This window comes from Lampetra planeri, chromosome 2, assembly GCF_965212315.1.
Source record: "Lampetra planeri chromosome 2, kcLamPlan1.2.h2, whole genome shotgun sequence".
Lineage (NCBI taxonomy): Eukaryota > Metazoa > Chordata > Hyperoartia > Petromyzontiformes > Petromyzontidae > Lampetra > Lampetra planeri.
Genome location: NC_136108.1, coordinates 16336779 through 16351424, shown reverse-complemented (window position 1 = coordinate 16351424; position 14646 = coordinate 16336779). Strand labels below are relative to the sequence as shown.

Here is a 14646-nt window from a genome sequence, read left to right as displayed (position 1 = left end):
ATTGTCTGGGTGAGGGGGGGATTTCGTTCACTAATTTCTGAAGGCATCATGACGAACATCTTGCATCTCCTGAAAAAAAAACTAGATAGAAGGGCAGTGAGACTGGGGGAGGAGGGTGGGGAGTGTGCAGGAGCATGTCTGAATGTCAATGGGCTTCCCACTATATTATCTATAATGGTGAGGGGTGAGTGGTGAATGCCTGGGCGAGGATTAGGGCAGTATCATTTCACAGTCTATATAATAGGCTGCCCACGATACTTCGTGTGCACAGTACACTTGAACAGGTTTGCCCATGTATGTATATATAGTACTGCATAATACACGCATGTGCACTCTAAACATAACACATACACAATAAAATTACAGTGACGTGCACACAACTTGCAGGCAAATGCACATCCCATGTTTGATATACAAAACATACAGAAACTTCTGCCTCCCCGCTGTGGGGGATTGAGCTTTCGGATATGGTGGGAGCAAGACTGAATGATAGCGATTTTAATGATTAACTTGCTTATAAATGACCACTCGCGTATTTGTAGCTGTCGACATTTTTAAGTATCATGTGTGAACTATAAACCATTTTTAGGATTAAAATAACATGCAGATTCTAGAGAGCAGTCTTCAATTTGATTTTGATATCCAAATTGTGGGGGTGGAGTTTGTGGTTAGGGGCCATACATTTACTAGGTACGCAAAAATCTGTCAACTTGACCCTTCCCTGTACGCACGCAAACTTTTTACACCCCCCACCTGCGTACGTACGCCTGACGCACCCCCCCCCCCCTCGAATCCTGTAGAACGGCCGATTTTTAATCCACGCAAAAACGATCAAGGTGTTTAAGCCAAACAGTCCACCGCTGGCTGCATTCAATAATTAAGTTGCGTACCTTTTTGCCACTTATTTTGCTGAGTTGCGTGATAGCTGCAGTCAGGGGTACGGTGTCATACAAGTGACACCTCTCCCATAGTCCTACCTCTCCTGGCAGTACTTGTCTGACAGCTGAAGAAACTGAACTGTGGCTCATTCGAAGGCCAATGTAGACAGCATCACCCCCCCCCCCCCCCCGTTTGCTATGCGTACATACATTGTAAGTAGACCCCCCCCCCCCCCCCATATGCAAGCATACGCATTTGGGTTAACTCCCCCCTCCATGCGTACGTACTAAAGGATGGCCCCTTATGGCCAAGACTGGGCATGTCGAGAATGTATACAAGTGTGTGGGTACACCACCAATCCTGACATTGGTTTCTATGGGAGAAATTTAAAATGAAAGTACGCCCCCTTCCCCCCCCCCTCCCCCACAGGTGGTTTGTGAAGTGTTTTTTTATTATTATCTGTATGATCTTAGAATATAGAGGAGACATAACTTGATAAACGTTATTAACTCGCCTCATGAATGCCACATCGTTTTAACTAAGAATACAGCTTGCTGTAAAGATGTGTGATTTATATACCCTATAACCCAGATTGCAACAGCAAGCCGTTGTATGGCCCAAATATGATTTTATCCTGTTTACTTGCTTTGCCTAAATTGGTTATAAAGATAAATCCATCACTTGCACCCATGGGGGGGGGGGGGGGGGGCTTTTCTAAAGGCAAGATGTTACATCTCATTGGATCTATCTTGAATAACTACATTTGAAGTAAAGTGGTGAATTCCTTTAAGACCATTTTCATGGACACTTTGAAAGTAATCGTTTTAAATGTGTCTTGGGTGTTAGCACAGAGCAGTGTTTTCTTTGAGGCATGCATCTTGTTGGATCTTAATTTGGCCTCATCGTGAATGTCTTGCCACTTATTCTGCCAACTTCAGTGTGCTTTTGGTAATATTACGTGCATCTTTGGTAAGTGCAGTCGACACTTATTAGTTCAGCCTACTTATGCATAAAACTGTCTTATTTATGTGAACATTAATGCTCTTGGACACGTATTTTTAAGATGCTAATATCTAGGTTTCCTTTTTTTAGTTTTTAAGCCATATGGTGCTTGTTTCAGCCTTCGAATCATGATGCTCGTTACACCTAAAACGTGTTTCACAACCAGAGCAAGGTAGTGGCAAGGTTGGTGCAACTTAACTTGCTGACTAACAGCATAGTTTGCTTCCTTATCGAGTCAACACAATTTAATGTTGCCTCCCAAAACAAGCTTGAGTTGTGCCAATTTCTGTTAACAGCCCCGAGCCATTGGTTGAATTTTTGTTTCTATATTATTAGAAAGCCTGTTGTTGACATGGCTCAAAATTGTAATTATTGGATCCACTTGAGAGGCACGTAAAGCTCCATTTGACATTAAAGTCCCAATGTTTCGATCGAGTAGAGTGCTTTATCGGCAGCGTTACTGAACTATATTATATATGGTAAAGACCGCAGTTGAATTGTAGTGTTAATTCATGTTCGCTCGATTTCCCGGAATGTTTAATTGTTCTCAGGAATGTCATGTTTGCCCAAACATACCTCAAGGCTTTCAGTTATTCTTCGTCATGTTTTCCCTATGGTTTATACCAAGAATCGCATTTTTTTTTAATATTGAAGAATGGCAAATTTGTTTGTTTTAGAACTGCAGTTGTAAAACTTGACCAGAATACCAAAAAGTGTCAAATATAGATAAACGTGACCAGGTTTTCCTGTTTTGCTGGTTTTTTCTTTTTTTAAATGCCTGTCTAAGGAATTTGTAATTGCCATCTGTCAGTTTTTTTTTATTGTTTGGTGTTTTAAACACGAATTGCAGAGATACTTAAGTGTAATTATCTCAAGATATAATTTGCAATGCAATATGTACTGTTGCAGTATCCATTAATGCTTTTTCATGAGATGAGCTATTTTGCCTCCAGCATCGTGTTTTCCCTTATTAAGTTAGTTTTGTCCACATAGCAGATGTTGCATATGCAAGAATGTACCACTTTAGTATTATTCAAAGAAACCCTATAAAATTTTGAGTTCAACTATGACATTTATTACATGAGTTAAACTGCCAGCATGAGATCAAACTTCGTCAGACATAATCTTAGCCTTCCGTCTCGTTGAAGATGTCCTCGATTGTATTATGTACAGTCCCCGAATTGACCACGCATTCTTCTACAGGAGCCTATTATAACACGCATTGCATTAATGCGTTTGACTTTTGAGTGCCACTTTGTGGGACGTGAACGGGGTGCCGATTCTTTGGGTAGTCACTGGCCCCTGCCATGGAAATGTGGAATTTTCACAATTGACCCCGAGCTGTCAACAGAGACGAGTAACCACACCAGGACTGGTTTGAGCAGGGAGACTTCCTTGCTTAACTTACGAGTTGAATACCATTGCGCCAAGGAACTTCTGCGTTGACCTGGTGATGGTAGGTCTTTCGTAAAGAATACGCGTGCATGCCGATTGAAGCTTCCCATGCTGCACGTCACAGTGGTTGGCGCACAGAAGCAATTGTGGACCAGAGTCTTCTCTTGGTCTAATAGACCCCATCAAGGCCCTAATTTTGCAGTGGATCGACAAAAGTTGGGAATTACTGTTATTGTATGATTTGACTATTTCCTGCTTTCGACCCACGTACTGTTTATAGTTATTAATTAAATATACCTCTTGTTTACACCAGTTTTAGTGCAATAAAAGTGCAACCTATAAACATAATTCGTGTAAAGTTTAGTGGTTGTTTTCTTAAGTAACTAGCCATAACAGTTTTTTTTAATCACTGGCTCTCGGTCGCTTCCTAGTGCTTGGTTTGAGACTGGAGTTACCTTTGACTTTTTTTATTTGATAGGAGCACTCGATGGGTGATGAAAATGTGCATTCTTGTTTAAAGTAAGAGTGGGTGTGTTGAGGGTGTAATCTGCACCAGCAGGTTTTTTGCGTTATGACGCAAGCCTCTTGCATTCTTCCTTAGGTCTCTATGCTGGCGAAATGCTGTTAAGAGCCAACAGTGGTCAATCTGACAGCAGTGGATTTGAAGACATCAACACGGAGTGTATTGCAATGACCAGCATACAGGTATTTATAGATGCTAAAAGTATGGAAACTAAGCAATGTGATTCTGCTTTTTTATATCCTAGTCGTAGTGATTTATATTTATTCTTTTTTTTCTTAAACGGATGTAATAAAAAATTCAATTATTTAAAAGAAACGGACGATTTACTATGTTTTGGGGACCATTACAAATAGTTGAACAAATTTTACTTTTACTTATGAAGATGGGTTGTATGTTGGGTAGTGTGTAAAACACCCAGTGAGTACCTCCAAAGTCTGGGTATAATTACACATCAAGGTGTTGGGTTGAAATCCCACCTTGACCATGGTTATGATTGTATTCCATAATGCTCATACCAGTACTGTGCCAATTTGCATTGTTGTCGAGAATAGACCAATTTGTGCTGAGCTGTGGCTTTCAAGCATCAGAAAGTAGTCTGCAATTATGTAGAATGCAAAACTAGCATTACCACCAACACAGCCTTAAAGCAGAGTACAGCAGACATGTTATTGGTAATGTTTCTGCTACAAAATAAAATGAGTACTCGTACAAGTTATATTAGCATTGAGCAATAATTTGTGCATTTTAAGTTGTTTTCTATTGGAGCCGGACAATTTATGCGTGATTGTTATATTTTTCTCCATTCGTACAATTCCACCTTGGAAGATTCCTGCAGGAATCGTCATTCTGGTCCCGGCGGTGGTCCTGTTGTTCTGACCGGTAGTCCCATTTGGTCCCAGTAAGCCGTGTTGTACTCCTGTTGGTCCATACATCAGTCATGTCACCCACGTGCTCTCTCCGAGTCCGTGCTGGTCTCAGTGGGGGGAGAGCTGCGCCGCACAGCGCAACAAATTGTTATACAGTGCCAAGGCTGTACACGTAGCTTTACTCTTTGTTTCACTGTGTCTATGGCCATGAAGGCCTGATGCTATCTCCCATTTTAATCTGATTTCCCCACTAGAATTGGGGTGGAATCTGGCCATTTTTGCGCAATATGCATCTTTTTATACATTTAAGATGCCAGTGATGCTGCCCGCCTGGTGTTGGGGCTGATGCCTGCCAACCGGTATCGAGCAGATTTTCCATTTAAATAGTTACACAAATGTATTGGCCATATATTTAATTGCTGATTCTACCAAGCCTGCAATGCTTCACATGGCCCCCTCCCTTTTTGCCTGAATGCCACTTTGGACTCTAGGCAATTTAAGCCTCCCGCTCTGATGTGATTTTGGATCCCATGAGGAAGTGTATTTGATTTATAATAATTTATTTTGAGGTAAGAATCTTAAGGACGGCAGAGCTCTTGCGTCTATATCTAGCGCTTGTATTATTTTGCATTAAACTGTTCGGCAGCATTTACAGGTCTACATGTTGAATAGAAAAGTTTTAGTTTGGTTACACATGGATATTTTAAGTGACTTCAGCTATTTATCTAGAAACTTGTTATTTAAATTCCACTTATCAGAAATGAGGTGAAGAGGAAAGTTTTATGCAAACCATCAGAGGTTTGTCTTTGTTGGCTTTTAAACAGCTGTTCATGGTTCAGACGACACGGGTTTTTCTTTTTTCACCAGCTATGGTGAAAGACGGAAATACAGTAAGAGGAAGAGAAAAAAATCCCTCTGAGCATGTGACTTAAATACATTGTAACAGACGGGTCAGGCCAGTACAAATTGTGTTTAAAAAAATTATAATAATAATCGGAACTCTAACCGAGCTCTTAATCATAACAAGGGGAGGTGGGGGGTTAATTCAATAGTGCGTTAATGTTCATTTACTCCGAAAAAAATCAAGGTGTGGGAGCAGTCATGCAGTGGTTGTTGTATTTTACTGAATAAAGTCTAATTATTGGTGATGGCTAATATCTGAACTAGTCCTGTCATTTGTTAAATAATATGAAGCTAAATCTAATATTTTTTAAAATGAAAAATGCATGTCCTTGGCTATGTGACGATACCATCTATATGTTACGCGAAAGATCTCGTCTCTTAGCACATGCGCTCGCACGTGAGGCATGCAGTGCCTCTTTTAAGTACCCTCCTGCTTTGGCAGCACCCATCTGTGCAGTGCATACCACTTTAATCACAAATCAGCTCATGAAAGTCAAGTTGAATACGAACATCACGTTCTCAAAACTTCCATGGGGGTCATCTGTTTTTTTTTGTAATCCATAATGAAAGCCATACTTGGCCACTGTGGTTGTAAATGAACACAATTTATGTTTTTAATCCAAAGTATGTGATTTATTGGTTGTTGCTCACCTATTTTTCTATTTGTGTTGCTTAGACGCATTCAACATATCTGGGGAAAATGGGCAGCAGTGCGGAGAGTTTTGACAGCCAGACTACGCTGACCCTGCCCTCCGAGACGCAGCCCTCTGATGATGTGGGCATTGCCATTCACTACAAACCATCTGTGTCTGCAATTTATAGTTCTCCAAGCAGTGACACTGAAAGTAACCCACGAGGCGAAGGGTCTGATGATGACAATTCAGTTGCTGATAAGGACACAAAACCGGTTGAGATTGAAAAATGCAAGCATGACCACCATTCTTGTGACTCAACGAAAACCGATGCAGCTGCAAACCAATGTGCTGTGAGGAATGCAGAATTAAACACAAACACAAGTCCCGCACTGCCACAGTGTGAAGAATGTATTGCCGAGTATTCGCCACATTTTTTACAGAAGTCTGCATCCATAACGGACTCCGGTGGGTCCAAGCGGAGTGCAAGTGATGTTTTGCAGCATTGTCAAGTGTCGGATATGCAATATGTGGAGCCCGATCATGTGATTTACAATGAATCTTTAAAACTCGTGCCTCCTTGTGTTGGACTTGAAATTCAGGGTAGTGTAAATTCGGTAAAGAATGTGGCAGGACATAATTCTCCACAGAATGCTGTTGGAAATGAAATGGCCTCTGATAAAGGTAATTCAAGAGCAAGCCCTGAAAAAGAAAGTTTTTTTAATTTCCCAATGTCGGCTTCGGAAGAATGGTGTGCGGAACGAGATACAGCCATCGCAGTGGGCGAGTGTAATTTCACCCCTCAGCCTGGAGCAGAGGGCCATGATGGTGATGATTCTCAACGTCACAAGGACATGGCAACAGAACACCCATTGCTTGCTAAGTCTCATGAAAGTGGAGATGCACAAACTGAAAATTTCCCTATAAATGAGAATATTGAATCTGCACTTCAAAGGTTGTCCTTCAGAAAAGCAATGAAACAACCAGTGAGGACCCTGCAAGGATCAAACAGTCCTTTTGGTGTGGATGATCTGATGGCCACCGTTTCCCTAGATCCTGTAGAATGTCATGATGGAGATAGCACCCTCACTTTGGAGCATGCACAATGTCCATTTCTTAGTCCCACAAAGGTGGTTTCAACTATCAACATTCAAATGACACCGGATCACAAAATGTCCTGTAGCCCTGTGGCTTTCACATTCAAATATAACACCACCGAAGAAGACAAACCGAAGGAGCCTATCGGCATGCGAAAGCCAAGGCTAATCAAGCAGATGTCTGCCCCTGTTTTAGATATGACCCACTTTTCAGAAGATGTACAGCAAACTTTGCCTCAAGCACCAGTTTCTTTACAGGACAGGGTTGCAACGACATCTTGTCGGTCTGTGATTTTTGTGCCCCAACACAACCAGCCCATAGATCACACCAACCTCTACAGAACCGTTTCACTGGATGCCGGACTGGGGTGCAACACATCGCCTCTCCAAAGAGCCCAGTCTTGCCAAAACTGCTGCTTTCAGTGTCACCGCCCCATTCCCTGCTGCCATGCTTTGCAAACCCAGGCCTATTGCCCGAGGGTGCGGTGCAGCAGCGTGTGTGGACAGCCTGGCCAGTTTGAGGATTTCCATAGCCACCCAACCACACCTGGGGTCACCTCTCCTCTATACCACTTCCCCATGCGGCCATCTCTCTCCAGACCAGAAATTGAGGCCGAGCTGCATAAGATCCTCTTTGACATCAGGACCTCGACAAACAAGCTGTCCACGTTTGACGTGCAGGTGCAGTAAGGGTTTGCATATTATGTTATTTTTCACAGTACTCATTTATTAAATTAGCACCTACTTTTTAATTGAAATTTAGCCCTGGGATAGACACGGTTAATAAATGAAAGACATAAGGGAATAAGATCCCCCCCCCAAAAAAAAATGTGCAAGTTAAGTCACAAGCTACAGGCATGCACATAAATAAAACATCAAATGCAGAACTAACAAAGCACGGACAGCTGTGATGCATTTATCATGCAGCCTACAATTGTATTTATATTCGGGATAATTAATATACTAGAATAATTTAGTTATTTTTCTATTCGCACCACTTTTATAGCCCAGTGCCAGGTAGGGAATGATGGCATGCAAATTATGTGGGGGGGGGGATTTTTTTTACGTCCACTGACGCAGAAAAGTATGTATTTGTTTGGCCAATACACTTACAGCAATAACCAGGTCGGCCTGTCCCATTGTAACCGCTAACCTCTGCCAAAAGCTCTACCACTGGACCAGGATACCGATAAAATATAGTAGGCACCTGCTTTCTCATTGAAATTGGTTATTTTCTAATAAATGAATCTTAAACTTAAATGGGATGGTTGAGGTTAATGAATGTTGTATGCAATAATCATTCCATGTAACAGAGGTTTGTAGACTGAGGTCAACCATATCAGTATTATGTGAAATTTAATTTAGAATTGCTTTTATTGTTATTCCAGAATATGCATATGCTGGTGGAACTTCACGCGCTGAAGCAGAACGTTCGTCATTTCCACGTTGAGCTCACGGAACTTGAGATTGGCGTCTTGAGCCAGCAAGCTTCAATTCGCAGACCTCTCAGTGAGCAAGAAAGGTTGGTGAAAAACCTCATTCACTCGTGCGGCAGCATGATAGTTCATGAATACACATTTGTTACAACCATGTTTATTTACATACCTTACAAATACATCAGGATAACCAAATCGTTAATGCTTGTCTTTTTATTAGCCTTCTTTATTTGTTCTATAATATACAAAACTTGTATTTATGTAAATATATACATAGGAGTGAGCATATATGTAAAACATCATTTAGTATCGTCTTTAATGAGCCAACCCGAAGTGTTGCATTATGAATCTCTTCTATAATCACAATCTTTACAAATGTTAATACCTTGTAAATTGCTTCCACTGCGGTAATGGGAGCTGTGAGCATATAACTAGGTAATTACACGCCGACTTAATTACAACAGTCGGCAGGTTTTGCATCAATTTATGGTTAACCCATCAGACTATATTGGCACCTTTTTTATGTATCGTTCTGAATTATGGGTGTTGCACCTGCTTGGGTCCGTGTTGCCAGACTGCAAGGAGAGCACTTGCGTGGGTTGAGGTGGATGGTGAGAAAGGAACTGATGGAGTTGGAGGGGCGTCTGGAGGAGAGGACACGCGAGCTGGAGTTGCACCAGGAGGTCGGCACACAAACACACCACACATGGCCCAAATTGTTTTGGGGCAGGGATGAGCAATCCCAGGCCCTGCGAGTTTAGCCTGTGCTGCTCCTATTGACCAGTAAACGGATGTGTCTGTGTAGGAGGTGGGGAGCGGTAGTGTTGCGGTTAGCACACTGTGCCACGAACCTGGCGATCCAGGTTCGATTCCTGCTCACGACCAACACCAGTGATTATCTGAACCGGTCCTGGGCCGCCCCTAGCTCGACTCGGCCTCAAATTAGTACTTGTGTACACATCATCACTGGGGAGACAAAAGCGGTCTGGTGTGGTGTTGGTCACCCACCCCCTCGTGCCGGCCTTCATAGGCGCTTGCTAACAGCACTTGCCCCAACAGTATGGTAAGGCTATACAGGGGGATCTTTGTGTGGGAACCATACTAGAATGGTTCACATACTGCACTACAGTTTTGGCATTCTGCGTTTGAATTTCAGCCATACTTGGTAAATTATGTTTCTGAAGGTACATTGCTTTGATATGTTACACTAAATGGCTTGTATGTATACATTCTTCATGTTGGGCATTCATATACGTTTCATTTTACGTGAAGTTTTCAGAAACAACATTGAGACGTTCGCTATATGAAGATTAACCGATTTTTTTACAATTCATATCTGGTTTTGTAAGGGCCACGCCTCGACTGAATCTACTTTAAGCGAGTTCTTAATGCGTTGTGTGAACATCAGCCCCCGGGAGATGAATGTGGTTGAGCATGGTGCTAGCCATACCTCCTTTGTTTCATCCCTGACTTCATAGGCACTTAGTAACAGAACGGACCCAACAGTTAGGGCTAATTGTGGGAGCGTTGCCTTTGCGTTTTGTTGCCAAGCTTATTCGCCGACAGGAAATATTTGATAAGGAAAGCATGAACGTTTAGCTCGTCGCTGTGTTTTGTATTTTCTCTCGTACATTTTTGGCTTTTCGAGCAAAATACCAGGGGGCTTTGTGGAAAAAGTATTCACCCATCCACATTCCTGATGGCACAGGTTTTTTTTTTAATAAACCGGTTCTCTTCAGCGTGAGTTGGTCAAAGAAAAAGGGCTTCTTCCAGCCCTATTGAATGTGGGCAAAGTTACAACAAAGGTTCCCTCTAAAATCTGGCAGTGAAGTGTAATGCGTCATAGGATTAGCCTTTCTGTTGTAACTGAATTTCCAGTGTGTGACGTATGTTTAGGACAGGCTGCCCCCTACCAGTCGTGTTCAACGGTTCCTATACATGACGTGCTCGTACAGTAGCTGTACACTACAGTGTGTTCATGTAACTGGAGGTTACAAATTCTGTGGTTTTAAGTGTATATTTTATTATTTGCTGCATGCATTAAGACGAAAATGGGTCTTAAATTCTTCAAGTCAGCATTTGTTAATTGAAGAATGAGGCATTATTCCACGATTTGAGGATCCGAATATGATTTCTGTGTTAACACAGTATATTATATTCTTTGGTTCTATCGGTAAAGTCACGGAGATAGAAGATCGAAACGTCGTGGGTTTTTTGCTTTTAATAAATTTTTTTCTACGTGACTTTACCGAAATAATCAAAGAATATGAATTCCTGCAGTCACGTTAGTTGTCAACTTAGTACATTGTGACAATTTCCAACAACTGCTCCCACTGTTGGTGTTTATGCATTTTTCCCGAAGATCATTGGGAATAGAATAATATAATTATTCGGAGGCCAAACAACCACAATTTGGTTTAGGAAGAGTTTCTCGACTAGTTAGCGGTGAAGTGCTTTCCCGAGCTGTCGCTACCACATTATTTTACTCTGCGCTGCAACAATGCATGCGGCGAGTCCTGCACAGGAGCTGATGTCATCACTCCATCTCTGCGGTGTGCGTACTGTCGGATGTGTTTTCCGACTTTAGCTGATCATCATGGCTGCCTAATTGTTCAAGGTCTTTTTTGCATAAATTTAGTATCTTTGGCTCCTCTCACAAGTCGATATGAGATGAAGTCCGATTTTTGTTTTTATAGTGCCTGCAGTATTTGTGCAGCAAGTCGCTAACCGAGTCGGGCAACGGATTTGTACATGAATGAATGTGTTTTATCAAAACACACATTCTTCAAAATGTAACCACTGGCTTTTTTTTCAAGCGAACTTAATCATTATCTGTCAAGAATTTTACATCTTACCTATACATGTAATTGTCTGTCTGTCTCCGTCTGTGTGTACACGCTTGTGAGGGATTTGGCTCTCTAACGGTGGGATTTATGTAAAAAAAAAATAGCCAGCCGCTATTCATTTTTCCCATCCGTTAACTTTTAAGCACTTTATTTAGCGATTTTGTGCAGTTTCAATTTATATATTTATAAAATAGCACGCGATCAACCATACCAACTCGCACGCCTTCGCTGGGGGGACATTTTCTTTTACACGTAAAATTTCAATCAAAATACACAACGCTTGAGGTTAATTCTTCATAGTGTGATGTCCTCTACCCCCCTCCCACCCCGATGCGCGCAGTTACTACTATAGAGTCCGTAGATATTAATATTATAGCGCTTAGTATTAATGTAGCATGGGTGGGGGTATGGTGGAGGGGGGTAGCGGCCCACCTCGGCCGGCTGGGAAATCTAGGCGAGGCCGGGGGCTCTGCACGGGACTAGGCCTCACCACGGCAATGTTAAGTACAATTTTCTTGCTTCTTTCGCTAAACTCGCGTACATAGAAACCTATTTTTTAATAATCACCTTGGAAATATTTAATTTTTTGTTTGTGTGCTGACAACTCGTATTTCTAAATTTGCTTGGTCAATATTAATATTTGTATTATTGTGTCTAAGTCCATGTGTGAGTCGATGTCTGTGTGTGTGGCGCTCTGTTCGTGTGTTAGTCCATATATATATGTGTGTGTGTGGGTCCAATGTCTGTAAGAGTGTGTAAGTCGATGTGTATGTCTGTATTTTTTGCCCGGGCAATGCCGGGTACTTCCTGCTAGTAATTAATATTTTATAATCATCTGAAAATAAAATGTTTGCAAACATCAATTCTACTTAAACGCAATGCGTATTGTAAAACTGCGTATAAATTATCACTCGACTAAACCATATGGAAAGGATTTAATGGACTATTTTAATTAAAACATCACTTGACTGTATTGTTACATATTAAACACATACTGGACCTGCCAAAGCTGAAGAACATGATGTTTAGTGCAGTTTTATTTGATTTGCCACAGCTGGAGTGTTCCGCCTTTCTCATTGACAAGAAGCTAATGCTTCTTTGATACTCTTTTATCAGTGTTTTTGTTCTTATTATACGATTTACATTTTTTCCATTGGTAGCCTGCCTTTCTTGTGTTTTTAATGTTTAACGATGTCGGTAGCGCTAAACATGTATCCATTGATGGATTTGGGGAAAGAGCTATCGCTTCCTTGCCCTGGATACACAAACTTGCCTCCATAGATGGCTGGTGTGCATTGTTTACATTTGTAGATCTGAAGTTCTGCATCTTAAAAAAAAAAATTTGTTTGCTTTGTTTAGTTAAATTACAACTTTGTACACCTTATCAAAAATTCGTTCCTCATCCAACCATTTTAAGGTACTGTACTGACTTATTTTAATTGTTCTTAAACAACAAGCACCATTTCACCCTCGGTTGGAGGAGGCTATTGGCAAATGGTCACAAGTACCGCATATGACGTAACCTACTAGAAGGTGCATTTAAATACAAAAATAACTTCTTTGATTTGAAAGACTTACAATTTTGCCTGTGCCATATCGGAACACGCCTGTAGTTAATCTACTTTTGCATTGTTTTCCTTGGCTGTCGTACACATCCTGCTGTGCTTTCATTTGCCGCAGACGTCAAACTTCCGCTCGTCATTCCAGAGCCCGGAAGCTCGGAGTCCGAGCCTTTCGAGAACCCTCTCGGGCGAGTGCTCGCCATCCATCTTTAACGAGGTGGTGGTGGATGAGGTGGATGCGGGCTGCTCAGAAAGCTGCGAGTCGTCCTTCCCTTCCGCCGAAGCTGAATGCGACGAGGGGGCATCCTCGGGCCCGGAGCCAGACATGAAAAAGGAGTTTGCCAGTGCGAAAGAAATAGCCAAAGTTTTGCACGAGGTGAGATTTATGAGCTGGGTGGCATTGTTGTTCGTGCGGCTGTCTTGCTTTTGAAAGTTTGTGTTCACAACCGCCGTCAGGGTCATCTATCCATGATCACCCTTCTGGGGTGATTGAATGGCAAACTTAAGCTGAACACCAACCGACATTCATTTGTGCTTAAAAAACGTTTACATGAAGCAACGATGAGTCGTGAAGCTTGAGGTTTTTTTTCCAAGAGCAACTGAACCTAAATATGTTTTATAAAATATAATGGACTTCCACAGCATTGCAGCAGTGTATTTATTGATTGGTCACATGTTAGCACAATGGTATCATTATTTTATGCCTCGACGCAGTTTTTAAACCTACAGTTAAATAATTGACGTTTTTTTACTCTGCATTTTCTACTCTTGAGCTCGAACGGCCTATCGTAGCACATTGGTTCACAAAGTATGTCAAAACCGGTCCAGAGTTTGCTTCAGTTGAATCGATTCTGCTGAAATATTGCACTCCCAGAAGGCTGTGTGGCCGATGGGATGTGTAAACAAGAGAAAAATACATACGTTTTACGCGAAGTGACAGACGTGTGAAGAATTTGTTTTGTTTGCTTCTTTCTTTCACGTTTTGGCACTACACTCTCCTTACGTGAGGTTTATAGTCCTGCTCCGAAAGTGCCTTTACAAATCTATTGCTACTGGCTACAATATACGACTGTACTGTTTGGTGGACACAATTTATGGCAGTGTTGTCACTGAGATGTGCCGCCTTGGGTTTATACGGATACATTTGTCTGCGAGATGCACTGATAAGCCTTGAAGAAATATATTTTTTTATATTTACAAGTGCAATTCAACAGATTTGAAGTTTTCGTGACTGCAAGAATCCATACTCTTTGGTTCTTTCGGTAAAGTCACATAAGTGAAAAATTTTAATAAATAAAATAAAAATATATTTTTTATTTACATTTTTATTTTTCACCTATGTGACTTTATCGAAAGAAACTGAGAGTATGCAATCAAACAGATTGAGTAGGAACTGAAATTATGATCAATTATTGATGTTGGGCTGTATAGAACATGAGTATCATTACAACTGGAGTAAAGACAAGTGGTGTTCTCTTATTGTGTCTGAAACTAGAACGACTTTA

At 41.4% G+C, this 14646-nt stretch overlaps 1 protein-coding gene across 3 annotated transcripts in view; it reads left to right on the top strand.

Moving 5' to 3' along the window:
* Window positions 1–14646, top strand: part of ITPRID2 (ITPR interacting domain containing 2) — a 42871-nt gene that overhangs the window by 23715 nt on the left and 4510 nt on the right. For all 3 annotated transcript variants that reach the window (XM_078608822.1, XM_078608811.1, XM_078608830.1), the window contains 5 exons: window positions 3878–3981; window positions 6245–7978; window positions 8686–8819; window positions 9308–9416; window positions 13260–13517. In XM_078608822.1, coding sequence (XP_078464948.1) covers window positions 3878–3981; window positions 6245–7978; window positions 8686–8819; window positions 9308–9416; window positions 13260–13517 — 2339 coding nt within the window. The remainder of the gene's footprint in view (window positions 1–3877; window positions 3982–6244; window positions 7979–8685; window positions 8820–9307; window positions 9417–13259; window positions 13518–14646) is intronic.